The sequence below is a fragment of the Chiloscyllium plagiosum genome, chromosome 22 (genome assembly GCF_004010195.1).
Source record: "Chiloscyllium plagiosum isolate BGI_BamShark_2017 chromosome 22, ASM401019v2, whole genome shotgun sequence".
Taxonomy (NCBI): domain Eukaryota; kingdom Metazoa; phylum Chordata; class Chondrichthyes; order Orectolobiformes; family Hemiscylliidae; genus Chiloscyllium; species Chiloscyllium plagiosum.
The window spans coordinates 33,145,192-33,171,990 of record NC_057731.1 but is presented as its reverse complement, the minus strand read 5'-3'; the positions used below and the strand labels follow the sequence as shown (position 1 = coordinate 33,171,990).

General features: G+C 42.5%; 1 protein-coding gene across 3 annotated transcripts in view; it reads left to right on the top strand.

Annotated features, from left to right (window-relative positions):
• inpp5f (inositol polyphosphate-5-phosphatase F) overlaps window positions 1-26,799 on the top strand; it is a 200,664-nt gene that overhangs the window by 141,458 nt on the left and 32,407 nt on the right. For 2 of the 3 annotated variants that reach the window (XM_043712704.1, XM_043712703.1), the window contains exons 7-10: window positions 3,370-3,565; window positions 15,635-15,814; window positions 22,706-22,773; window positions 24,948-25,072. In XM_043712704.1, the coding sequence (XP_043568639.1) occupies window positions 3,370-3,565; window positions 15,635-15,814; window positions 22,706-22,773; window positions 24,948-25,072 (569 nt within the window). The remainder of the gene's footprint in view (window positions 1-3,369; window positions 3,566-15,634; window positions 15,815-22,705; window positions 22,774-24,947; window positions 25,073-26,799) is intronic. The other variant, XM_043712705.1, reaches the window with a different exon arrangement.

The window sequence follows — 26,799 nt, the reverse complement described above, 5'->3', positions numbered from 1 at the left end:
TTCAAAAATGTGAATCCTTCTCCCATACACCAACTCCTCAGCCATGCATTCATCTGCTCTATCCTCCTATTCCTGCCCTCACTAGCTTGTAGCACTGGGAGTAATCCAGATATTACTACCCTTGAGAACCTCCTTTTTAAATTTCTGCCTCATCCTCTGTAATGTCCCTTCAGAGTCACAACCTTTTCCCTTCCAATGTCGTTGGTTCCAATATGGACAATGACCTCCTGGTGAGAACATTCTGCACCCTCTCTGAGACATCCTTGATCCTGGCACCAGGGAAACAACATACCATTCCGGTTTTTTTCTGCTGGCCACAGAAACATCTGTCTGTACCTCTGACTACAGAATCCCCTAACACTATTGATCTCTTGGAAGCCGACGTACCCTTCGTTGCATTAGAGCCAGTCTCAATACCAGAAACTTGGCTGTTCGTGCTATGTTTCCCTGAGAATCCATCACCCCCTACATTTTCCAAAACAGCATACCTGTTTGAAATGGGTATATCCACAAAAGACTTCTGCACTAGCTGCCTGCCTCTCTTACCCTTCCTGGAGTTAACCCATCTGTGTGACTGTGTCTGAGACTTTCCCCCCCTTCCTATGACTGCCATCCATCACATACTGTTGCTGTTGCAAATTCCTCATCGCTTCTGTCTTTTCAACTGATCCACTCGATCTGAAAGGATTTGCATGGACTTGGAGACCTGTTCAATGGCCCTTGTCTATGGGTTCACTGAGATGGTCCTTTTGGCTTTCAAGACCTACCATTCCTCAATCCATCTTCCTCCAGATTACTTTACTTCACTTGTAGGCTGCACAGGGTGACTGGTTCACTTCTTTTAAATCAGAGTCATAGAGATATACAGCACAGAAACTTTGGTCCAACTCGTCCATGCCAACCAGATATCCCAACCCAATCTGGTCCCACCTGCCAACACCCGGCCCATATCCCTCCAAACCCTTCCTATTCATATACCCTTCCAAATGCCTCTTAAATGTTGCAATCGTACTCGCCTCCACCATTTCGATAAAACCTTCAGTTTGCAGTAACTAATGAGGGAAAATAAACTGCCTTTCTTCAGACCTGAGGGGTTTTTTTAACGGCAGAGTGAAGGTTAGCTCCTCTTTAGTGAGGGCGGGGAGGATTTAACTTGATGAGCTTCCTCGTCCCTGCAGTATTACCCATTGCATGCACCTTGAGTTACTAAAATAGCTTTTGTAGGCTAGCTTACAAAGTAACTCTACCTGTTTGTTCTTATTTGCAAAGCTAAAATGAAGTCGCTGTCACGAATTATCTTTGCTCCCTTCTCTGTTTTAGGATTACTTCGGTTCAGCACAAGGTCACTATTTTCCAAAGTTTTGCCTGTGCCCTGTCAGCTGGCTTTTGGATAAAAGGATTTGTTAATGGTTCTGTCTCCAGCTTCCTCATGTATTACAGGATAGAAATGTAAAATCTGCAGTGTATGAAAAAATAACTGATTTACATATGCTGACCTGAGAATTAGTTGTTTTCCAAGTGATTTGCCTCCTACACCAACTACTTGGCTGTGTATTTTGGCAATCTGTTCCATGTTACAATATAAATTACAGCAAGATTATTACATGCATTCTGTGAAAGGTAGGTTTGCAAGGGGCAGGTCGGCCAACATCTGAAGAAAGCTGCCTTATCTTTTATAATGCACCATTGATTCTTAGCCTGGTGTGGATTGCTGTATTACTGTAATTGGCAATCTAGTTACTCTTCAGTGTTAGGTGGAACAAATATTATTCTTGCAGTCGTGATTCAGCAAACTTTCTAGAAGTTTTAAACCACGTTGATCAATGGGACTGAAATAAGTCTAAGCTTGGTCATTGTTTAGGTTGCACCTCAGCTTTGTGCACTGTCTTTGTGTCTGCAGCCATGGAAGAGTGTCATATCTGTCTTGTTTAGTAGTTGTAAAATTTTCAGCAGGTGAAAGTTCAATTCATTCATTTTGGAGAATGTCGATTACATGACCAGCTTGTCTTCATTCCTCTATATATCTGGTTGTTGTTAGTTTTGGAGCATTGCTGTCATCCCAACCCTTGATGAACCAGCACTAGAGCAACAAACCAGGTGGATTATGCAGACATTGTAGCTATGTTTGAAAGATTGGCAGGGCAATGTATAGTGACAGACATTATTAAGTGGTCTGACATAATTGAAAACAAATTAATTGCTGGGCCCGAATGACATGTATCCCAGGCGAAACATAGTATTAACAGAGCTCTGACCGTCATTTTTCAGCCTCTCTGGACTGCTGATGGGCTGTATTTTTAAAAAGTCAGGAAGGGTTAAACTGTTTATAGGCCAGTCATACTAACCTCTGTGATGGCAAATTATTGCAAAGAATTGAGGGTCATATCACTTGTCACACAGGATGTCGACTAATCGAGGACCGGATCATTCGTTAAGGGAAGATCATACCTGATGAACTCTGTTTAAAATGTTATGGACTTCCTGTTGAGAGTAGTGTGTTCGATTGTCTGTTTCAATCCTTGCAAGATGTTGGATCATATCCAATTCTTCTGCTGTGTGGGATAAGTAAAATCCCCGGGATCCAAGGAAAAAGGGCAAGAAGATGTAAAATGTTCATGGCAGGAAGGAAATGTTGGTGGTCAATGGGTGTTTGTTTTATTTGAAAGACTTTCTTTCCAGTGGGAATCCACAGGGCCCTAATGTCTAGGGTTTAGGTACATGGCAAATTTAGCTTTTAGACTAGTATGTCAAACCACTGTCCCAAAACAGACTGTTTAATGAATGCCATGGAGGCCAAACTGGAGATGAGCTTGGATGTTATCATGGGCAATGTCACATTGTCAGTCATGCACTTTGCCCCATATTTAGTTCTGTTGACCAATAGAGTGGAATCTCTGGGTGATGTAGCAGACAAAATCTACATTTTACGACTTCACCCAAAGTCTTTTTTTTATTCCTCTCACCACATCAATATATATTCAAAAGGAGTGTTTGATTGGATTCCTATTTTTGAAAGCCTTAAAAATGTAGTTTCCCAATTGATTCTGTGCAGGCATGACACATCTTGTTTGTTACATGTACTTTGCATCACTATGGAGTGGACAAAACTTCAGCTGAAATTTTTGAAGGGTTTCAGTTGCTCCTGAATTGAGCACAATTGGATCAGTGACATCCCTTTAGAATGATGAGATTCTGCACCTTTTTGCAGAGTTGGCGTTTGTACAATTGTATTGCAGGTTGTATGGGGAGTGGCAGTGATGACCCAGAAGAATCCTATAGCCAATTCTAAGTCTTCTAAAAGAAGGGGCTTCAAATATTTGCAAGACTCTGTAGTTTTCAGATTAAATGTGTAAATTTTTTTTCTGATAGGATCCCAATGCAGATTTCTGGATTGTTCCAATCATCCAAGGGTTTGTGCAGATTGAAGAGCTGGTTGTCAATTATAATGAGTCCTCAGATGATGAGAAGAGCAGCCCAGAAAGCCCATCACAGGAGCAATGTGTGGATGACATCCACCCAAGATTTTTGGTGGCAATTATTTCAAGGAGGAGTCGACACAGAGCAGGTACTGAAACATAGTTACGTTCAGTGAAGAGTAGAAGGATGCTCAAGGTCTCAACTGATAACCATCTACTGTTCCCTTCTATTTGTTTTGGAGGAAGCCTTTCGAGACCCATTGCTGTTCTATCTATCCTTGTACTTCCTGATTCTTTCCCTTTTTGAGATTTATTCGAAAGGCTCAACACTCTTTGTGCTTAAGCAAAGCAAATGAAGTGCTGGGTGCTACATACAGTTTTGCTGCTCTTTGATAGTCAATTCGTGTAAAATTTCAGTCTAATTATTCTACATTTTCCACCCAGTCCAGTTTGACCATGGTATATTTTAACTTTGGGATCTTCCAAAGCAAGAATGTTTAATTTCTATGATAAAGGCAAAGTTTGTTCATCTCCCTTCTGAGAAGTTTTCATTTTGATGCTTTTACAAGCTGTTTGATGAAGGATTGATCACTGTACACTGTTTTCAGATTTGTTTTCTCAGAACAGACCTATAAATTGTTCCTTGTAGCCTCCCCCTTGGAAAAGACCTTGTCACGATTTCTGGCTTCTGTAGAGCTCTGTGTCAGAGTTCACCTGGAAATTGTCCTATGAAGTGTTCTGGAATAACTGAATATGTTCAAGGAGTATATGAAAGCCATTTGTTTACTTAGGTTTGCATTTTCATTTAGGTTTTAGCTGTAGGTATAACTGCAGTGCTTTTCCAAATGGAGTCCCAGAAATTTTGACCCAGTGACACTGAAGCAGCAACGATCTCAGTCCACATCAGTGGACCTGGTCTTGGCTTGCAGGTAGTGATGGTGTTCCTATGCAACTGTAGCCCACGTCATTCTAGGTGGTAGAGGTCATGGATTTAGTTGGTATTGTCGGAGATTTGGTGAGATTTTCGCATGTCACTGTTTGGTGTGAACTGCTGCTTTTGTAGAGAGATGGTGGAAGTTGAACTATGTTGAACTTGTTACTGCACAATGTGTTGGTGAGAGTCATTTGAGGACTCTTTGGCTTTCTATTACTTGGTTTACTGCAGATATTTTTTGGTTCTCGTGGTTCAGTCAATTGTTTTCAGGTGTCTTCATGCTCCTTTTCTTCGTGTTAACTACAGCTAACGTAGACCAAAACCAAAGCATTTATCTATTCTTGTATCTCCTGGTTTTGTTCCAGTCTGGACGGTGTCAGGATAATAAACATCATTCGACACTCACCACGTTGTGCAGTTGGGCTCAACTGCTTTTCATTTTTCCATGTGGAAGATACCTCAATTAGTTAGCTTTTGGTGAGACATTACTCTCAAAAATCATGTGATCTGAATTGAAACTGAGCTCAACTAATATTGGTTAGAAAGGTTTGAGGAGGTTAATTCAGGTAGGAGGGGCTGTCAGTCAAGGGCACGAACTCTTGCTTTGGGGATGGAAGAAGTTTTGCCAACTTTCCCAAGTTGTCTGCTAAGAAAACTGCTTGTGTTTCTGATAACATAAGAACAAGGATCACGTGTAGGCCCCTCATTGCTGCTCCTCATTTAATAAGATTATCAATCATCTGATTGTAATCTTCATTCCACATTCCTGATGAGCTTTTACCCCTTTCCTTCCTGAGAACCTATTCACGTCAGACGTAAAAATATTCAAGGACTCTGTTTTGACCAGGAAGAGTTCCAAAGGTTCACACCTCCTGAGAAAAATGTCACCTTGCCAATCTTTAAAACGGAAAACCTATTATTTTAAATAGTGACCCCGGTTCTAGATTCACTCTAAAGAGGAAACGTCCTCTCAACATTTACCCTGACAAGGCTACACAGGATTTTGCATTACAATCAATTTCACTCTTGCTGTTCTAAACTCTGGCAGATACAGATCTAGCCTGTCCAGCGTTTCTGTGTAAGACAACCTACCCATTTCACAGGTTAACCTGGTAAACCTTATTTAAATTACTTCCAATGCATTTATTCATTCCAATGCATCCTTACTTAAAGAAGGCAACTAGTTGTGGTCACGGTACTCCAGATGTAGCATCACCAGTGCCCTGTCTAACCAAAGCATTGCTACCTACTTTGGTATTCAATTCCCCTTGCAATAAAAGATAACATTGTTAGCTTTCCCAGTTGCTAGCTGTACCTGCACACTAAGCTTTTGTGAATCATCTCAGGCATGGAAATCCCTTTGTGTCTAAAAGTTCTGTAATCTCTCATTGTTTAGATAATTCTGTATTATTCCTGCCAGAATGGAAAATTTTGCATTATATACCATTTGCCAGCTCTTTGCCTCCTCATGTAAACTCTGTCCTTTTGCAGGCTCCTTCTGTCCTCTTCACAACTCTCTTACTGTCTGTGTTTCGATTAGATTCCCTACAGCGTAGAAACAGGCCCTTCGGTCCAACAAGTCCACACCGACCCTCTGAAGAGTAACCCACCCAGACCCATTTCCCTTTGACTAATGCACCTTACACTATGGGCAATTTAGCATGGCTAATTCACCTGGCCTGCACATCTTTGTATTGTGGGAGGAAACCGGAGCACCCGGAGGAAACCCACGCAGACACTGGGAGAATGTGCAAACTCCATGCAGACAGTTGCCCAAGCTGGAATCGAACCCGGGTCCCTGGCACTGTGAGGCTGTAGTACTAGCCACTGAGCCACCATGTCAACAAATTTGACAACAATACCTTTGGACCCTTCACCCAAGTAATTTTTATATATTATAAGCAGTTGAGGCCTTGGTTTTGATCCCTGTGACATCATGCCAGCTTGCAGAAGATTAATTCATGCCTAAACTGTTTTCTCTTAACTAGCCAGTCATCTATCCATGCCAAGATGCTTACATGTTAAACCATAAGCTTTTATTTTCTAAAATAACCTTTTAATGTGCCACTTTGAAATGCCTTCTGAAAATTTAACTGCAGTATTCATCCCTTTATCCTCACAGCACATATTACTTCCTCAAAGTGCTGACATAGATTGGTCAAATGTAATTTCACTTTCAAAAAAAACCAGGTTGACTGCCTGATTTACCTGAAATTATTTGACTGCCTTGCTATAATTTATTAAATTTTTTCCTTATAACACTTTAAGCTGACTAGCCTGTGGTTTCCTGTGTCGTGTCTCCTTCCCATTTTAAATAAAGGGGTTGCACTAGCTATCTTCCAGCTGAACTGGGCTCAAAAGGTTTGGCAAGTTAAACCAGATCCGTTACCTCCCTAGCCATTTCTATTGAGGCCAGTGGATAAAATCCATCAGGACCTGGGCACTTGTCAATCTGTAGCTTGAAGATGTACTCCATACCGGTTGACTGTGATTATGTTTTTCTCAAGTTCCTCCCTTCCTTAATTGCCTAATTTCTAACTGTAATGAGCTGGAGGCTGGGAAGCTGTCACCTAGATATATTTGTGCAGAGTGGGGGAAAATAGCTTACTTTCAGTTTCGATCTTCGATGATAACTCGTTAGCTGCTTTTCCATGGCGGCCTGGAATGGGTTGGTGTACTGATTGCACTGTTTTCTTGTATTTCTGATGGTGCTGTCGATCTGTGTATACCTCCGTGGTTTTGCTATTTTGCATATGCATAGCCAGGCTGATGCATCTTGGCTGGTGAGCATGCAATCATTCAGAATGTGATGTGATTGCAGAGCACATCTGTCATGTATGTGATATGAGGTTGCTCCTTGCTGCTGGTGTCTAAAAGCACTGCTGTTGGAAGACAGACCCAAGGAAGACCGTCAGAATGCTCTCCTTTCAAAAGTCTCCTTGCTTCCCAGGATTTGTTTTCCAACTTGAAGCCAATAATTCTCTTAAAGCAGCTAAGACAAAAGATGAAGACCAACAGTCACTACTGCTTGAAATCTGAAATAAAATCTTCCAGTAACTCCATTTCCCTTGACTGGAGTAGGGAATTATTTAATTTAGAAATGGAATTTGACTAAAAGATATGCTTGTTCATATTGACCATGTTGTCTGTCCGGTTTAAAAGGACATCTGTTTCCAGGGAATGGGATTTTGACCTTATGGCAGACTGGGAGATTTACATTTTGATGGGTACACTCCTCTGTTGCTGTGAATCAGGAATGTGGCGGTTTCTGTCCCTACCTCTTCTCATGTAGCAGAGTCTGGGATCTTTGTACCTTCGTTGTGTACAGTTATGCAGCAGGGATTGTCAGTATTGACAATTATATTGAAGCTGTTTTGATCGGTCTGGAAGAGCTTAAGGCATTTGGTCTGTCAGCATTCATGTCTGAGAGATTTTATTTGAAACTGCAGTGGAAATGCTCCAGGGTCTGCTCCCTTCAATGTCTGTGTCTTTGCCAAGTAGTTAAAATCCAAACCCCTCAAACATCGACTTGTTGGGATGAGTGCAATTCCAACAGCACTCAAAGCTTGACACCATCCATGAACAAAAACAGCCCTTTTGCACAACGTCCCATGCCTTCAGTATTTACTCCCTTCACTACTGACGCACAGTAGCAGCAGTGTGTGCCATCTGCAAGATGCACAGCATTAACTCACCACGACCCCTCTGACAGCACTTTGCAAAAGATGCATGGACACACCACCGCCTGTAAGTTCCCCTCCAATCCCCACACTGTCCTGACTTGGAACAATATTCCTCCTTTATACTTCATTGTACTTACACCCCCAGAGTTGCAATGGTTCAGGGAAGGCAGCTTACTCCTGACTTTTCCTGGGCACTTAAAGATGGGCAATAAACTCTGGTCTAGCCAGAAACATGCACGTGCAGTGAAGAACTTTCTTTTATAAAAAAAACCTGCAGCAAGTGGATTAGGTTCAGGGAAGTGAACAGGACAGTCTTATTTGTCCTTGATTATTGTACAAACAAATAACTCTGGTATTAAACCCAAGAGAACTCCTTTTGAGATGTAAATTTCTATTTTGCTTTTCATATCATTTGTAGATTACAGGTCAGGCTGCATTTATGTAGAGAGAAATGTAACACTAGAGCTCTGATATTTCAGCAGTGTGCTGGTCCTCCCTCTACAAGGTTGACTGATTCTTTCTTCACCGATGCAGTCCAACGTGAATATTTCCAGTCTTTGTTTTTATTCTAGATTTCTAGCATTTTGATTTTTGTAATTCGATACCTCCTTGTGACTTGTTGCAATTGAGCATTCTTTTGTAAGAAGATAATTCTATCTTTGTGTGCTGGGAATAGTTTAGATTAGTAATTGACACAGTGCCTTGGTAGACGCTGGAAAGCTTTTTACATGGTGACTGAATTTCAAAAAATAATTAACACGTGTACTCTGCTTTGTTTATTGGCTTGATGCTGTTTGTATATTTGTGGAGGAACAGAAACGATTGGAAGGTGTAATTTTAAGGTGCTGCTGGAAGGCCTGTGCTGGCTTTTCACATCTTAACTCTTCAGTGCAGGGCTGGGGTTCCGGTGCCCTGTTGTGCAGCCAGGGCTGAGGGCACAAAGCCCTGTCGCAGGACCGGATCAAGGAGCACGGTGCCCTGCATCCAAGGGGCCTGTTGATCAGATGACACTCTGTGCTTGGGTTGATGTAAAAAGTTCCATGGCACTACTTTGAGAGGGGCAGGGGAGTTATCCCTTGTGTCCTGGCTGATATTTATCCCTGAATTAACAATGTTTGCTGAGGCGAATTAACTGCATTCCCAACATCACAATGCCAACACTTTGAAACATAAATACTTGGTTGACTGTAAAGGGCATTAAGATGTCTGGTGATTTAAGAAGTGCAGTATAAACTCAGATCAGTTATCTTTTGTCTCTGATGTCCCATTGAGAGTTGGGTCCCACTGTAGACTAGTGACCTCAGCAGTTCCCTGCCAGCAGCTAGGGCATTTGAGGATGGGCAATAAGTACCGCCTCTGCCATTGATGGCCATGTGCCCTGCAAGGATGGTGCAGAGCTAAGAACTTTTATACTGATGCGGCAAACCCCATGGTACCTCCCAAGCTGCTTCATAAAAATGCTGTCACTGTCCGAGAACATACAGCACGGTACAGGCCCCTCGATGCTGCACCGACCTGTGAAAAATGATCTGATGCCCATCTAACCTACACCGTTCCATTATTATCCATATGTATGACCAATGCCCTGAAGGTCGACGAGTCTATTACTGGTACAGGGAGGGCATTCCACCCCCCCCCACTGCAGAGTAAAGAAACTACCTCTGATATCTATCCTACATCTATTGCTCCTCAATTCAAAGCTACATCCCCTCGTGTTAGTCTTCACCATCCGAGGAAAAAGGCTGTCACTGTCCGCCCTATCTAACCCTCTGATTATCTTATACATCTCAAGTCATCTCTCAATCTTCTCTCCAACAAAAATAGCGTCAAGTCCCTCAGCCTTTCCTCGTAAGACCTTCCTTCCATATCAGGCAACATCCTAATAAATCTCCGGTGAACCCTTTCCAAAGCTTCCACATTCTTCCTACAATGTGGTGACCAGAACTGTACACAATACTCCAGGTGCAGCCTTACCAGTGTCTTGTACAGCTGAAGATGACCTTGTGGCTCTGAAACTTGGTCTCCCTACCAATAAATGCCAACACACCATATACCTTCTTGACAACCCTATCAACCTGGTTTGCAACCTTCAGGGATTTATGCACCTGGACACCAAGATCTCTGTTCGCACTGTCATTTGCCCAGTGCTTTGCATTCTTGTTACGACTTCTGAAGTGAACAACCTCCAGACTTTTCCACATTAAACTCCATTTGCCACTTCTCAGCCCAGCTTTGCAGCTTATCTATGTCCTTCTGTAGCCCACAACATCCTTCAGCACTATCCACAACTCTGCCTACCTTTAGTGTCATCCGGAAATTTACTAATCCATCCTTCTGCGCCCACATCCACATCATTTATAAAAATGACAAACAGCAGTGGCCCCAAAACAGATCCTTGTGGGGCACCACTGGCAACTGAGCTCCAGGATGAACATTTCCCATCAACCACCACCCTTTCTTCTTTCAGCTAGCCAATTTCTGATCCAAACTGCTAAATCACCTTCAATTACAAAATTCGGTATTTTGTGCAATAGCCTACCATATGGAACCTTAGCAAATGACTTACTGAATTTCATATACACCCCATCAATCACCTTAACTTCATCCACCTGTTTTGTCACCTTCTCGAAGAACTCAATAAGGTTAATAAGGCAAGACCTACCCTTCACAAAGCCGTGCTGACTATCCCTAATCAAATGATTCCTTTCCAGATGATAAATCCTATCTCTTTAACCTTTTTGAACACCTTACCCACAACTGAAGTAAAGCTCACTGGACTATAATTACCAGGGTTGTCCTGACTCCCCTTCTTAACCAAAGGAACAACATTTGCTGTCCTCTGGCACTACTCCTATTGACAATGATGACATAAAGATTGAATCTAAAGGCTCTGCAATCTCTTTTCTAGCTTCCCAAAGAATCCAAGGATAAATCCCATCTGGTTCAGGAGTCTTATCTATTTTCAGATCTTCCAAAATTGCTAAAACCTCCTCTTTGTCAACTTCAATCCCATTTAATCTTGTAGCCGGTATCTCCGTATTCTCACTAACATTGCCCTTTGCCAATGTGAATACTGACGAAAAGTATTCATTAAATGCTTCCCCTATGTCCTCAGATTCCACACAACTTCCCACTACTATCTTTGGCCACAATCTTACTCGAGTCATTATTTTATTCCTGATATATCTATCGAAGGCCTTAGGGTTTTCCTTGACCCTATCTACCAGCAACTTCTCATGTTCCCTCCTGGCTCCTCTCAGCCCTCTCTTTAGATCTTTTCTGGCTAACTTATCCTCTCGAGTCCCCTAACTGAGCCTTCACACCTCATCCTCACATAAGCATTCTTCTTTCTCTTGACAAGAGCTTCAACAACTTTAGTAAACCATGGCTCCCGCTCTTGAAAACTACCTCCCTGCCTCAAGGAGTAGCTTGTTGGCCTGTCCACATACTGTGTCAGAAAACCCTGCTTCATGCATTGAACAAAAACTGACCCAGGTAAACTAGAACTATAGTATTCCCAGTCAATTTTGGGGAAGTTAAAGTCCTCCATAACAACTACCCTGTTACTCTTCCTCCTATCGAGAATCCTCTTTGCTTTGCTATCCTTTCCTCTACATCCCTGGACCAGTTTGGAGGCCTATAGAAAACTCCCAATAGGGTGACCTCTCATTTCCTGTTTCTAGCCTCAGCCCAAACTACGTCAGTGGATGAGTCCTCAAACGCTATCTCAGCAGCTGTAATACTACCCTTGATTAACAGTGCCACACCCCCGCCTCTTTTACCATCTTCTCTGTTCTTGCTGAAACAGCTAAATCCCAGAATCTGCAACAACTACTCCTGTCCCTCCATTAGCCATGCCTCTGAAATGGCCACAGCGTCAAAATACCAGGTACTAACCCATGCTGCAAGTTCACCCACCTTATTCCGGATGCTCCTGGCTTTGGCAAGTACACGCATTTCAAACCAACTTCCTGGTGGCTGGTGCCCTCTTGCGACCTTGTAAACCTATCCCTGACCTCACTACCCTCAACTTCCTGTACTCTGGAATTACAATTCAGGTTCCCATCCCCCTGCTGCATTAGTTTAAACTCCTCCCCCCCCCCCCCCCCCCCCCCCCGAAGAGCATTAGCAAATCTACCCACCCACCCCGGATATTGGTACTCCTCTGGTTCAGGTGAAGACCATCCTGTTTGTAGAGGTCCCACCTTCCCCAGAAAGAGCTCCAGTTATACAAGAATCCAAAACCCTCCCTCCTGCACCATCCCTGCAGCCACGTGTTCAGCTCCGTGCTCTCCCTGTTCCTTGCTTCTCTAGCACGTGGGACAGGCAACAACCAGAGAACTCTTTTTGTTCCAGCTCTAAGCTTCCACCCTCGCTCCCTGAATCTCTGCCTTAAATAGGAAGAAAGGTGGGCGTCTATGTCGTTGGTGCCCATGTGAACCACAATTCGGGGCTGCGCTCTCTACCCCTCAAGGATCCCGAAAACACGATCAGAGACATCATGAACCCTGGAACCTGGGAGGCATCACACCAATCGTGAGTGTCTCTTATTCCCACAGAACCTCCTGTCTGCCCCCCTAACGATGGAGTCCCCATTGACTAAAGCTCTGCTCCTCTTCCCCTTTCCCCTGTGAGCAACAGGGACAGACTCCGTGTCAGAGACCTGAGCCCATTGCTTACCCTGGTAAGTAATCTTCCACCCTCTTTCCCCCCCCCACCCCTCCCCCTTTGCCAACAGTATTCCAAATGATATACTTTATGTTGAGCGGAACCACCCGAGGAGATCCCTGCACTGCCTGCTGGCTCCCTTTCCTACTCCTAATGGTAACCCATCTGCTGCCTTCACGTAGCTGTAACTCTCCCTGTAACTCCTCTTGATAACCCCCTCCACTGCCTCAATGGTCTGAAGTTCATCCCGCTCCAGCTCTTGTTCTCTAACATGGTTCTGGAGGAGCTGGAGTTGGGCGCATTTCCCACAAATGAAGTCAGCAGGGACACTAGAGTGACCCTTACCTCCCACATACTGCAGGAGGAACATTGAACTGCCCTAACCTCCATTCCCACTATTCCAAATTCCCAAATAGACCAATGACAAAATGCAACATGAAAGAAAACACTTATCACCTTACCCACTGACACAGAACTTTTTTTGGTGAGAGGAGGAGGATGGGTGGGAGACACTACCCGAGTAGTGTTTTGGGTAAAGCAACCGCCCAAATGTGTAACTTCATGACCTCTGACTGCCTCCAGGAACTAATGAACTCGGGACCTAAAAAGTAATTTGAAAGGTCATTAAGGGAAACGTAGCCCGTTTTAAAGTATATAACCGTAGTAATGATAGTAAACGACCGAATGCAAGAGCCCAAGCTGCTTATTACCATTATTGCCCTCACACTTGACCATCTCGATCTTTGACAGTTTAAGCTGTTACGATGAAACTTAATTGAAGCTTGTGTATAGAATCCTAGCTTTATATTGGGAAGTATAGCAGCCTGACATTAATAGACTTCTTCCTTAATTAACCTTCAATGACCTTCAATGTAGCTTCCACTATTGCTTCAGGAATCGGTGAAGATGGAGCTTGAGTGAATGCAGCGTTGTCTAAAGTGTGGTAGTTCATGCAAAGTGTTATTTGTGGGACGCATGATCCATTAGTCATTTGGTGACAGTTTGTTATGTGTGAATTGGCCAATAATCTGATCGATCTTCCAGTTCTAGCTCTGCAACTTACCCACTGACAATCAGTGCACACATTGAACAAAATGAAATCCTTACACAGCGTGTTTGAAACAAATTATACCCTTATACACCCTTCAGTATTTAGTTTAATCATCTAGATGGTTGTGATGAATTTCTAATATATCAGCAGATTGTAAGTTGAAGCTTACACCTCTGAAAGGTTTATGAATGTAGGTTGGTGTTTGTGAGGGCATTCCACTTTGTCCTCATACCACCTGATGGCTCTAGCACTAAACATTTGCTTACCAGTTACTTGAATATACTTAAGTTGGCCTCCACAGTGCTCTGTGGTGCAGAATTCCACAGGTGCCTTACCTTTTACGTGGCAAAAGTTTCCCTCATCTCGGTCTGAAATTGTCTACCCCATATCCTGAGACTTTGTCCCCAGATTCTAAAGTCATTAGAAGGAAGATGTTTCCCTGCTTGTCAGTCCAGCCTATAGAATTTAGTCCGATCCCATCTCATCCTTCTAAACTTGAGTGAATTTAGTCTTAGTTGGAACAGTCTCTCATCATTCCCCACATCAGCCCAGTGAACACCTTCTACTGAAAGCAGAACCATGGAAACCAGGCACCAGCACTGTCTCGGTGAGAAACAAAAATGGAAAGAGTTCGCATTCTGAAGTTGATGAACATAATGCAGCTTGAAGAAATCTCAAATGCCGAGACTTGTCAGAAGTACAAGCATCATGAAGCCTTGTTGGAACGTGTAACAGATGGAGAAACTGGGAGAACAGAATGGAGTCCTTGCAGCAAGCAGTGTGTGAGGAAGTGTTAGTGGTTGGGTTTGTAATAAATATTAAATGACCGCCTGTCCCCAGGATAAGGAAGGGAAGATTGAGCAAACCCACAATGACTTGTTTTTTAGAAAAAGTAAAATTTGTAACTGATCTGCTAGTCTGACTTGTCTCGTATATTTCAAAGTAGATCTCTAGTATAAGAATGTTCTTTTCCAAGTATGACTGTTTTAGCTGGATGTGAACCAAGTGAAAGTGAGAGAAGGGTGGAAGTGGGAATTAAAATAGATTTTCTTTTCCCTAGTTCCAAGAACAGGAAGCAGCAGCAGCACAGTTGTCATGTTAGCCTGGGATACTGCTGGGAGCTTGGCTTCCAGAGCTGGTTTCACTAATTCTTTAATATTTTGAGTTTGTTGCTGCCAGTGCACATCACAATTACTGACATTTGAGCATTTGCTCTTGGAAGTATTTCTTTTAACACCAAGTATTAGAGACCCACAAAGATAGTTTAAGGTGTGATTTTGAAATAGGTGCATTGTTTCAAAATAACTGTTGATGGACCACTGACACAAGACAACCATTCTTTCTATAAAAGAATAATTTCACTGAGGGATCTGGATGCCAAATTATTTAAAAACTAAGATTCCTCTGGTATAAGTATTCAATACCACGTATGTCAGAACACTTAGTCACTTAATTTAGCTAAAAATCACAACACCAGGTTATAGTCCAACAGGTTTAATTGGAAGCACACTAGCTTTCGGAGCGTCGCTGCGAAAGCTAGTGTGCTTCCAATTAAACCTGTTGGACTATAACCTGCTGTTGTGTGATTTTTAACTTTGTACACCCCAGTCCAACACCGGCATCTCCGAATCATCACTTAATTTAGTTTCTGACCGTGTTTAGCAGGATAGATGCTGAGTTCTAGTTTCTGTATGACAGTGTAAAATGGTTGCGTTGCAATTTTTGGAAGCTTCTTTATTGATTCTTCCTTGTTATTATCTAGGCCATTTCAGCAGTGATGTTGTACAGTCCAGCTTAGAACGCAGACCGGATTTCTTCATCTTGGGGTTATGTAAACAACTCAGCTAATTCCTTTGACCAATCATCTTTTGCATTTCTGTAGGTATGCGTTATAAACGGCGTGGTGTGGATGAAAATGGGAATGTGGCAAATTATGTGGAGACGGAGCAGTTAATCCATGTCCACAGCCACACGCTCTCGTTTGTCCTTACCCGGGGATCAGTACCAGTGTTTTGGAGTCAGATTGGGTATCGATACAATCCTCGGCCGCGACTGGACAGACGTAAGTGACGCTTGAAGCGATGAAGAACTGTTTCATGGAACCCTATTTGTTTTATAAACTAGATTGCAGGATGAGTAACATAAGCTCCATATAACGTGAAGGGAATGTTTCCAATGGATATAAAACCAAATGTACCTGTTACTTTTTTTTGGTGTTCAGTTTTAACTATTTCATTTGTGTTTCATAGGCAGCTTGTTGACTTCCCTATCCCTTATTCAGCTAATTGTTAGTTAGGAATAAAAGACATTACCAGCTGCCTTTGGTTCACCAGATTAGTGTTAGATGAATTTATCTGGTTTGCATGGTTCCCCTGCTTTGTAATAACTTTTTTTTTCATGTTGTCAAGTATTAAGATTTGACCTCTGAACGTGCTCCTTCCAACTGGCTGTCACTGAAGAGGGTACAGTAATGTATTGACGGGACAACATGGAACAGGCCATTCACTTCCACCATTCTGTACCACTGTAACCCTTTTACACAAGCAAGTCCTTCTCATCACATGTACTAAAACTCTTCCCACGTTCTGTTAAACACCCCTCCCCCTCCCCCAACTGGGGGAAAAGCTTGGCTTCATATGCAGGTAGAATGTCTCCAATCCATCCTTCCAATGGAGATGTCTCAGTGTTCCATTCTTCATCCAGTAAGTCAAAAGTGAGTAACGTGGCTGGATAATTTGGCCTAACAAGAATCTGAACAGTGTCAAATTCCAGGACAAGGTGCTGTGGGCTCTGAGCAGTTCAGCAGAAGGTAGCTGGGGGTTGAGTCAAGGCTGACATGGAGCATGGGATAGTCTGCTCTATCCCATGCTCCATGTCAGCCTTGACTCAACCCCCAGCTACCTTCTGCTGAACTGCTCAGAGCCCACAGCACCTTGTCCTGGAATTTGACACTGTTCAGATTCTGACATGGATTCGGTCCTGAGGCTGCTGTAGTTGACAAACACAAGCAATCTACTCTTGATGATCAGTAAAGTGATGGAAGGAATCATCTGTAGCAGTTGGCACCTAACCTTACTCCAGCCTTGGTTCAAACATGGACACAAGAGCTGAAATCCAGAAGTGTAGTAAGAGTTTCTTGATATCAAAGTCACATTTGATGAAGTGTGGTATCGAAGATCTGTAGCTAAACTGGAGGCAGGATTCTGGGATGGGGAGCTTTATACTGGGGTCATACCTGGCCCTTCGGAAGATAGTTGTGGTTCTTGGAGGTCAGTCATCTTAGCTTTGGGCACCTCTCTAGGAGCTCCTCAGTAGTGTCCTTGCATCTTCAGCTGCTTCAATGACTTTCTGTCCATCATAAGGTCAGAAGTGGGGATGTGCAATCAGCAAACAATGTTCAGCACCATTCGTGACTCCTCAGTTACTGAAGTAGTCCATTTTCGATTGCAGCAAGACCTGGATAAATATCCAGCCTTGGGTTAACAAGTGGCAAGTAACATTTGCACCCATACAGGCCAGGCAATGACCATCTTCAAGAAGAGACAATCTAACCAGTGCCCCTTGGCATTCAGTGTTTCTGTAACTGAATTCCCACACCTCAACCACCCACATCTTGGAGGTTACCACTCACCAGAAATTAAACTGTACCCTCTGTAAAAATACAATGGCTACAAGAACATGTCAGTGCCTAGGAATCCTGTCATAGCTAACTCTCCACCAGACTGCCCAAATCGTTGCCATCATCAAAAGACACAAGTCAAGAATATGGTGGAGTAATCTCCACTTCTCTGAATGAATGCAGCTCCAACCACATTCAATACATCACATCCACAAGCATCCAGTCACTCCACTGATGCTTGGTAGCAGCATTGTATATCATCTACAAGGTGCCTTAGACAGCATCTTGCAAATCCACAATGACTTTAGGACAAGGGCAGCAGATACAGGGGCACACAACCCTCACCACTCCAAACTGCTTAGCATCCTGACTTAGCAGTTTATCACCATTTCTTCAGTGTCATTGGGTCAAAATCCTAGAACTGTTTCAGTAACAGCACTGTTGCACCACAAGAAGGCAGCTCAGCATCAGCCTCTTGAAGGCAATTCGAGATGGGCAGTAAATACTGACCTAGCCAGTGGTGCCCACATCAATAGACAATAGGTGCAGGAGCAGGCCATTCAGCCGTTCGAGCCTGCACCGCCATTCAATATAATCATGGCTGATCATTCCTAATCAGTATCCTGTTCCTGCCTTATCTCCATAACCCTTGATTCCACTATCTTTGAGAGCTCTATCCAACTCCTTAAATGAATCTAGAGAGTGGGCCTCCACTGCCCCCTGTGGCAGAGCATTCCACACAGCCACCACTCTCTGGGTGAAGAAGTTTCTCCTGAGCTCTGTCCTAAATGGTCTACCCCATATTTTTAAGCTGTGTCCTCTGGTTCGGCACTCACCCATCAGTGGAAATATGTTTCCTACTGCCAGAGTGTCCCCTGAGAGAATGTGAAAAATACATACGTGCAATGTCAGTTTGTAAATTTGCTTGCTGAGCTGGTAGCTTTGTTTTCAAACGTTTTGTCACCATGCTGGGTAGCGTCATCAGAGAGTCTCCAGTGAAGCCTTGGTGTTCTGCCCCGCTTGCTAATTATCTGTCTCGGTTATTCTGGTAGGTGATATTTCCGATTGTTTCTGAGGGGTTGGTAAATGGGGTCCAAATCTATGTTTGTTCATGGCATTCCGGTTAGAATGCCAGGCCTCGAGGAATTCCTGTGAGTGTCTTTCTTTGGCCTGTCCCAGGATCATTATTCCAGTCGGGCAGGTGTCCCTCTTGGTCTGTGGGTATGGATACTAGTGATAGATGGTCGTGTCTTCTGGTGGCTAGTTGGTGCTCATGTATCCTGGTGGCTAGTTTCCTGCCCGGCTGTCCAATGCAGTGTTTGTTGCAGTCCTTGCAGGGTGTTTTGTATATGACGTCCATTCTGGTGGTTGTTGGTATGGGGTCCTTTAAATTCATCAGGACCTGTTTGTGTGGTGGTAGCTTTGTGGGCTACCATGATGCCTAAGGGCCGGAGTAGTCTGGTCGTCATCTCCGGGATGTCTTTCATGTATGGCAGGATGGGTGGAGTCTCTGGGCGTGTTGTGTCTTCTGGTTTCGGTTTGTGCACAAATCGGTGGACTGCGCTTATCGGGTTCCCGTTGTTGCTGAATACATTGTATAGGTGTTTTTCTTAGACTTCTCATAGTTCCTGGGTGCTACAGTGTGTTGTGGCTCGTTTAAATAATGTCCTAATGCAGCTCCGTTTGTGGGTGTTGGGATGATTGCTTCTGTGTGTGTCACTTTCCTATAGACGCTGGTCTGCTGCTTTCCATTGGCTTTTTGTTCTGCTGAGATGTCTAGGAAGTGGAGTCTGTTGTTCTCCTCATTTTGGTGGAGGTTACATCAGTAAGGATGTTGTTTGTGTTTGGGTTTCTTCTAATTTGCGTTTTGTGATGACAAAGGTGTCATCCACATAGTGGACCTAAAGCTTGGGCTGGATTATGGGAAGGGCTGTTCATTCTAACCCATGTGTAACTGCTTTGCAAAGAGTCCTGATATTGGTGATCCCATAGGCATCCCATCGATTTGTTTGTAGATCTTGTCATTGAAGGTGAAGTGGGTTGTGAGGCACAGGTCTACTATTTTGAGGATGCTGTCCTTGCTGATGGAGTTGGTGCTGTCAGGTGTTTGTGTGCTTGATTCGCCTAGCAGTGAGGCCAGTGTTTCTTTGGTCAGGGTGATGTTTATTGATGTAAATAGGGCCGTCACATCGAAGGAGACCATGACCTCGTTGACCTCTACCTTGATGTCTTTGTTCAGGAATTCCTGGGTGTAGTGGTTGGAATGGGTTGGGTCGTCTTCTGCAAGGACCGCAACAAATGTTACATTGGACAGATGGTCAGGAAACATGAGCACCAACTAGTCACCAAAACACCTGACCAGCCATCACTGGTATCCATTAATACAGGCTAGGAGGGACACCAGTTTGACTGGACAGTACATCCATCCTGGGACAGGCTAAACAAAGACACACACGGGAATTCCTAGAGGCCTGGCATTCAAACAGGAACGCCATTAACAAACATATTGATTTGGACCCCATTTACCAAGCTCTCAAAAAAAACTGGAAATGATATCACTGACTAGAACAAACTGAGACAGATAAATGGCAAGCGGGGAAGAACACCAACGCTTCACCAGAGGCTCACTGATATGTGAATATGACTCTCATCTCTTCACGAATGGGTATATATGAGGAGTTTCCCTTCCGTTCCAAATCAGTTTTGCTCTCATCCTGAATTTACTTTTATATTTTATTGGCTCCATGGCAATTCAGCAGGCTACTATCATTTACTTTACCATCCTATCGAATCTCCTCAGAATCTGTCCTCTAGTGAAGAAAAACCCAATTTTCTAAGTCTTTTCTATTTGTATTTTCTTATACCTGGAAGCATCCAAGAGACAGTATGTGGTATCTTCTCTAAACGCTCAAAATCCTTTCAATAATATGGTTCAGTGTTGCATGTTGTACTTTTACGTGATATTGCTAAAGCTTTTTGAGCTAGTTATTACTTGATGATTTTTATATTTTTAACCTCATGATAAAATGAAGAATTCAGTTTGTGTTTTGATGGCATCTTAAGTAATCTACCACCTTGAATATTCTGTGACCTACTTCCATCCTGAATATAATAATTTTTTTTCCTAGTTACTCTCTCTTTTTCTTTTATCTAAATTTTGTTAATTGACACTGCCTGCTTTTAGCCCATTTGTCCATCTCTGTCTAGCTTCCTTTGCTATTCTGAACCAATATTTGCACCCAACCTCAGGAAATAGAGCTCTTAACTCCTGGCCAGTTTCCATTGAGACAATTTTCAAATGCTGTTTGTTTTTCATCACCTCATGGTGCACTGACGATTAAGGACAGCACATGAAAGATAACTATTAAAAACTTTGATAAATATGATGTACCTCACATGCCCCCATCCATTGTCCACGTCTATGTCCTCAACTGGCTAGCTGAGTTTGACCTTTCAATGTGCACTGATATCACTGTTCCCCTGTCATCCCTGACCCTTTCTCAGAGTGATTTTACTTACATAAATGCAGAGTTAGACAGTATTACTTCCAATCCTTCCACTTGTTTTGCTGATGCCTTTCTTTAGTTATGCTGTTTGGTTTAGTATGTCTAGCTGGTTAGCCAAATACCCTTAAGGAAGTATTCTTTTGAAGTTGGCAGTTCTACAGCAGCTGATTCGACATCATGAGCACCATATGGCTTTGGTACTGCTCATTTCTCATGATAAACCTGTCAGCATTGAGACTCCTGAGTCAAAAATTGGCAATGGAGTGAAAAGCCCAGCACATGTAAATGAGATGAGCAGCTAGTTATCCTTCAAATCCTAAACCATCAACCCACAGCTGGAGTTAATGCATTGGGCGATCCTGTACCTTTGTCCTGTACTATGCAGTTCTGTAATAAAAAGTCAAGTCTCGAGTGCTAATAAATATTAGCCAATTTATTTTAAGACTGAGTTGGGTGGCCAATGAGGCATAAAAACCTTTAACAGAGTTTGATTTGAGCTGCTTCAAAGAAAACCTGAAACAGTTTTATGTTCTGAACAAATTGTGGTACAGGACATTGGGGAGCAGTAACAGAAGGCTAGTCCTCTCTAGAAAGCTGCTGCTATATTACAGGCCACAGACGCCTCCGCTGTTTCCATTGCTTGCCCGTTTGGTTTGAGCAGCTGTTAGGACATGTACAGATTCAGGACAGATGGCGTTGTCAGCTGAACTGTCCCACTAAGCACCACCTAACTGAGCAGTGACAAAACTCTCCATATTAATATTAAAATCTCATTTACTTACAGCCTGGATACACAAACCTTGGTGGGAGAAAAGATTGCAACTGAGAATGTCACACTTGTCCATTTGCAATATTTGCTTTGCTCCACTTACTTCATTGTAACAGCTATTAGAATGCTGCTTAATTGAAATTCTGTTTTAAACCTGTTTATCTAGGGGATGCTTTTGAAAAGATGTACAGAGGCGCGCATGCATGTAATGTTAATGCACAGCAATGTGTTTTTAGAGCCATTTTATTGATTAGATTAGATTAGATTACTTACAGTGTGGAAACAGGCCCTTCGGCCCAACAAGTCCACACTGACCCGCCGAAGCACAACCCACCCAGACCCCATTCTCCTACATTTACCCCTTACACCTAACACTACGGGCAATTTAGCTCGGCCAATTCACCTAACCTGCACATCTTTGGACTGTGGGAGGAAACCGGAGCACCCGGAGGAAACCCACGCAGACACGGGGAGAACGTGCAAACTCCACACAGTCAGTTGCCTGAAGCGGGAATTGAACCCAGGTCTCTGGCGCTGTGAGGCAGCAGTGCTAGCCACTGTGCCACCGTGCCGCCCAAACAGAAATCATTCTAACTCAATAATACCTCCCCTTATGGTCCAAGCCTCTTTTGGTGACTGAGGAGTCAGGTGATCTATCCCAAGAATTTTACCCATGCTGCTGCTCTACTTTTCACAACCCCATTAAAGACACCGGTATTACAGGCTCATTGTCTGACAAGTAACTGCTGCAAGTGAGGCAAACCTGTAATCGTGCTGATTATTGGTTATCAGGATAATGAGCAGATAATCGAAGAGAGGTCTTTCGAATTGGCACCTGATCCAGCATGGTCATGGGATAGAAGCTGGGGGTATCCTTCCAAAGAGATGTTTCTGCCTGAGGCCCCATGTTCAGTTGGAAACGTTGGTTCAAAAGTTGATTTTTGGATTACTTGGAAATCTTGCTGGATTCTTGTTGATAGGCGAGCAATGCCTTTTCACTTTTTGAATGTTCTTGGGGTGTGTTTTTGTTTGTAATGTGAAATGGTTTGATTTGTGCAGCAGAGGAGGAAACCACCAGCAAGTTTGCCGCACACTTTGAAGAGCAGCTGAAAATTTATAAGAAGCAGGTGAGCTGATTGCTTTTTGATGGAGTTAGATTAGATTCCCTACAGTGTGGAAACAGGCCCTTCGGCCCCAACAAGTCCACACCGACCTGCCGAAGAGTAACCCACCCAGACCCATTTCCCTCTGACTAATGCACCTAACACTACAGGCAATTTAGCATGGCCAATTCACCTCACCTGCACATCTTTGGACTGTGGGAGGAAACCAGAGCACCCGGAGGAAACCCACGCAGACACGGGGAGAATGTGCAAACTCCACACAGACAGTCACCCGAGGCTGGAATCGAACCTGTGAGGCAGCAGTGATAACCACTGAGCCAGCATGCTGCCCCATTGGTTTTCAGTCCTTTGTTCCGTTGTGTACTGAGCTATTCTGTGACTTCATAAAGTCATCAGTTTTTTTGGCTCCCTGGTTCACGTTTGTGTTTTAGCACATGTACTAAACTGTTTGACCTGTAGTTGCTGTTTGCACCCTTTTCCTGAACAAGAGTGTGACATGCAACTCTCCAGTCTGGCCTGCATTGAGTCCAAATAACACTTAATAATTATTGGCCATTGTCCATAATTTCCACTTTGTTTTGCCTCCCTCAGTGTTCTTGGTACACCTCATCTGGTCCTGGTATTTTAAGGCATCAAATGATGTTTTGCCCTTCATTGTGAGTTCGTTTAGAGTTTAAAAATAGGGAAATCTCCTCCTATTTATGTTCTTATCAAATTCAAGTACAGTCTATCAAGTACTACCACCTACTAATTTTAAAATTTTCAGTGTCTGAACTATCTCCTCCATGGTCTGAGTAGTAGTAGCATCTTTAGTAACGACAGATACAAAGTATTCAGTTAATAACTATGCTATGTCCTAATTTTTGTGCATAACACCTTGCTGAAATTCATGAATTTATTTTTAGACAGATTCTAAACAGCAGTATCTCTATGAAACGTCCTTAAACAGTGCCCTTTTCGACTCCTTTAACAAGTACTGAAACATAACCATGTTGGGAAATATCTGCAGTTAGCAGTGTCTTTAGGTGTATGCAAATGATGTTCCCCTTCCCACTCCAAACTGGGTACCATTTTCCTGTCAGAAAAGTAAGCGAGTAACTTGTTCTGAGTGACATCTTAATGACATTAGCTAAGTATTTGTTATATTGAGAATTGCTGAGATAAACCTATGTTCAGATATTTAAAAGTCAAACATGTTCAAGCATTGACATTTCTTTCTGACATAAATGTATTCATAAACAAAAAAATGCAGTCCATGGATTATGCAAGTCAGATTTTTCTTTACTGTCATCTGCATCAGTCATGTTCATAGTTTGATTAAAATTATTTGCTTGGCTGTTTCTCTCTTGTTAATTGTGAAACAGGAAGTCACAGATGTAGGTTATTAGCCTGTGTAGTGTGCGTGTGCATGCAGTATTTAATCGACATTGTGTCTGTCACCTTTTTAAATAGTCCCATGTTTATCATAACGTCAGCCGATCATGTTTATTTTGATTATGCCCAATATGCAAGTTTATTGCCTTCCTTTGCTCTGATTTATTTATGGAAAATTCCATTGCTGCGTTAGTGCCTGCATTTCACACTGTGTCTCAACTTGAAGCCACTGAATTATAGAGGGGTATGTCCTCTATCCAGTAACAGATGAACAAGCAGAGAATAGAGAGATACTGCCTATATGCTGGCTGTTGGGCTGATTTTAAAATGACATCATTGTCAACTCGGACATGACTGACCGAAAGGTGCTCTAATGTAAATTACCATCACAGGTTATCATATGGGAACGGTTCTGTTTTAAGAGATACTTGGGTTGGTTAGTCTTATACTGACAGTTTTAAAAATTTTGTTGCACTCCTGTTTTGTTTGTAAGCAACACTCAATCACTCAGCCTTTCTGTACAGACTTTAGCCTTGTGAAATGTGCCAAGGCGTTCCATGGGAGCAATTACAAAACAAAGTTGGAGATAGACTCCCAAAGAGAACTTCTGATCCCTGATTACCACAGGGTGAGTTTAGTAGTTTATTAAAGGAGGGGAAAGGTATTTAAAGAGGGCATTCTGGCCCGGCTAATCTTTGTACCGATTGGGTACCTACTACATAAGACTCTTTGTTACAATAAGCTTTAAATGATTTGTGAATATTGTGTTGCATTCAATTCTTGTTTCTGTTTGATCTCGGTAGGTTATTGTCAGCCTAGTAGATCAGACTGGAAGAGAGAAAATAATTGGAGATGCTTTTCTTCGACAAGTTTTGCTGTACAATAATCCAAGCCTTACCTATGTGACTTTTGACTTCCATGAACATTGGTAAGAAGCAAGGGTGATGATTGTAGATTGTGATTGAAAGTCTTTACACGAATCTTCTGTAATTGATTCAAGTGCAGCTCATGACAAGGCTGGTGCTCGTGCAGTTTGCTTCTCCTTGATTACACTGTGCGGAAGTCTCGTGGCCATGTCAAGTTTTTTTTCCCTTCATCCCATGAAAGTAAAATTTGATTTTTTGATTTCTCCTCTTGTCATTGTGGTTAAGGTACCAGTTATTTCTGTTCCCCTGTCAGACTATCCGGTCTGTTTTCTTCATGTTCTGAAATACTGTCTTTCATTGATTTCCTATATGTACTATTTGGGGAATGGTGTTTCTTGATAATAATGTGCAAATGTTACATTTTTTTAAACAAAAATGGATAAGCAAGAGAAAGAAAAATGAGTATTTTTTCCTAATATGCAATTAATATGCTTTCCAGTTTAATGGAAGAGTTCTATGTTGAGTTAGATTCAGGGTTTTAAAAAAAAAAGCCAAGGTAAGATTGAAACGAGTTTGTCGGGTGCCAGCTACCTAACCTTTTGTGGGCTGTTGGAATCCAGTGTCTGTTCTTGTCTGCAGTTGAAAATCAGTAGAGCTGATAGTAAACAGCTGATGCTGCACATACTTGCCTGATCACTCCTTGAGTGTGCATGTTGCTGCAGAGTCCTAAAATCTGGTTTGGGAGTGGACGCGATGGAATTAAATGTCACGTATCCTTAGGCAGTCATTTATAGTAGGAAAAGTGATTTGTACGCTTGTGTGATCCTTAAACATTACAGACCATTTTCCACCCCAACACTAAACAAATAAATCTTCAGGAAAAATGAACTGCTTGGATGACATTGGGGATCATCCTGTTTGTCTTAATTTCTAAATACAAAATGGAAATGATGTAATTTTTGATTAGCAGTCACCAGGATATGGCCTCAATATTTTTATACGTAGCAACTGTTTAGGATGGGTGGAGAGAGTTAGTGAATGTTGATATATTATGAGGCATTTCTGGCTTCCTCTTAAGTCACCACAAAATGAAGATCTAGAATTGCTAGGAGCTGGACTACATTTATCAGTCATTCTAACCTAGAGCCCTACATTTAATAGTGATGAGAGTGTATATTGCAGGTGAGAATTGTGATCTAATTTGCATTTAACAAGCTTGTCATTCTGTTTTCATAGCACAATTTTGGCTTTAGTTTGTCTATTTAGGATAGCTACACTGTCAAACTCCAATCTTGGGGAACAAAGCTACAATGGATTTTTCAGCTACCTGCAAGGACAAAAATGCTGGTTGCTTTATTGAGCTGGCCCCAAAGTCGATTGAAAAATAGCTGTCGCTGTTTGTATATATTGGCACTCAAGCTTTGCCTGGAATTTGCACATCAACCAACTTCTGTAATAGTTTGTATTTAGCTGTTCACTTTACCTCTGAATTTTGAGTGCATCCTCCCTAGTTGCATTATGTTGTATCAATTGAGTATTGTTTTAAAACAAAAGATGCTGTTGAAGCTTTTTATCTTGTCCCCATCAGGACAGAATTACCAAGAATACCAAATTTCCAAGGAATGAGGAATTTATACTGCATGAGAAAGCATCTTAATTGGTTGGCAAATGTATTCTGATTTAAATATTGACCTCACCCCGCTCCACAAACACACATTCACACCCTGTCAAGCGTTTGTTTAAATTCAAACTAAGTAAAATTGATGAAGGCATTGTTGTGAGCATACCA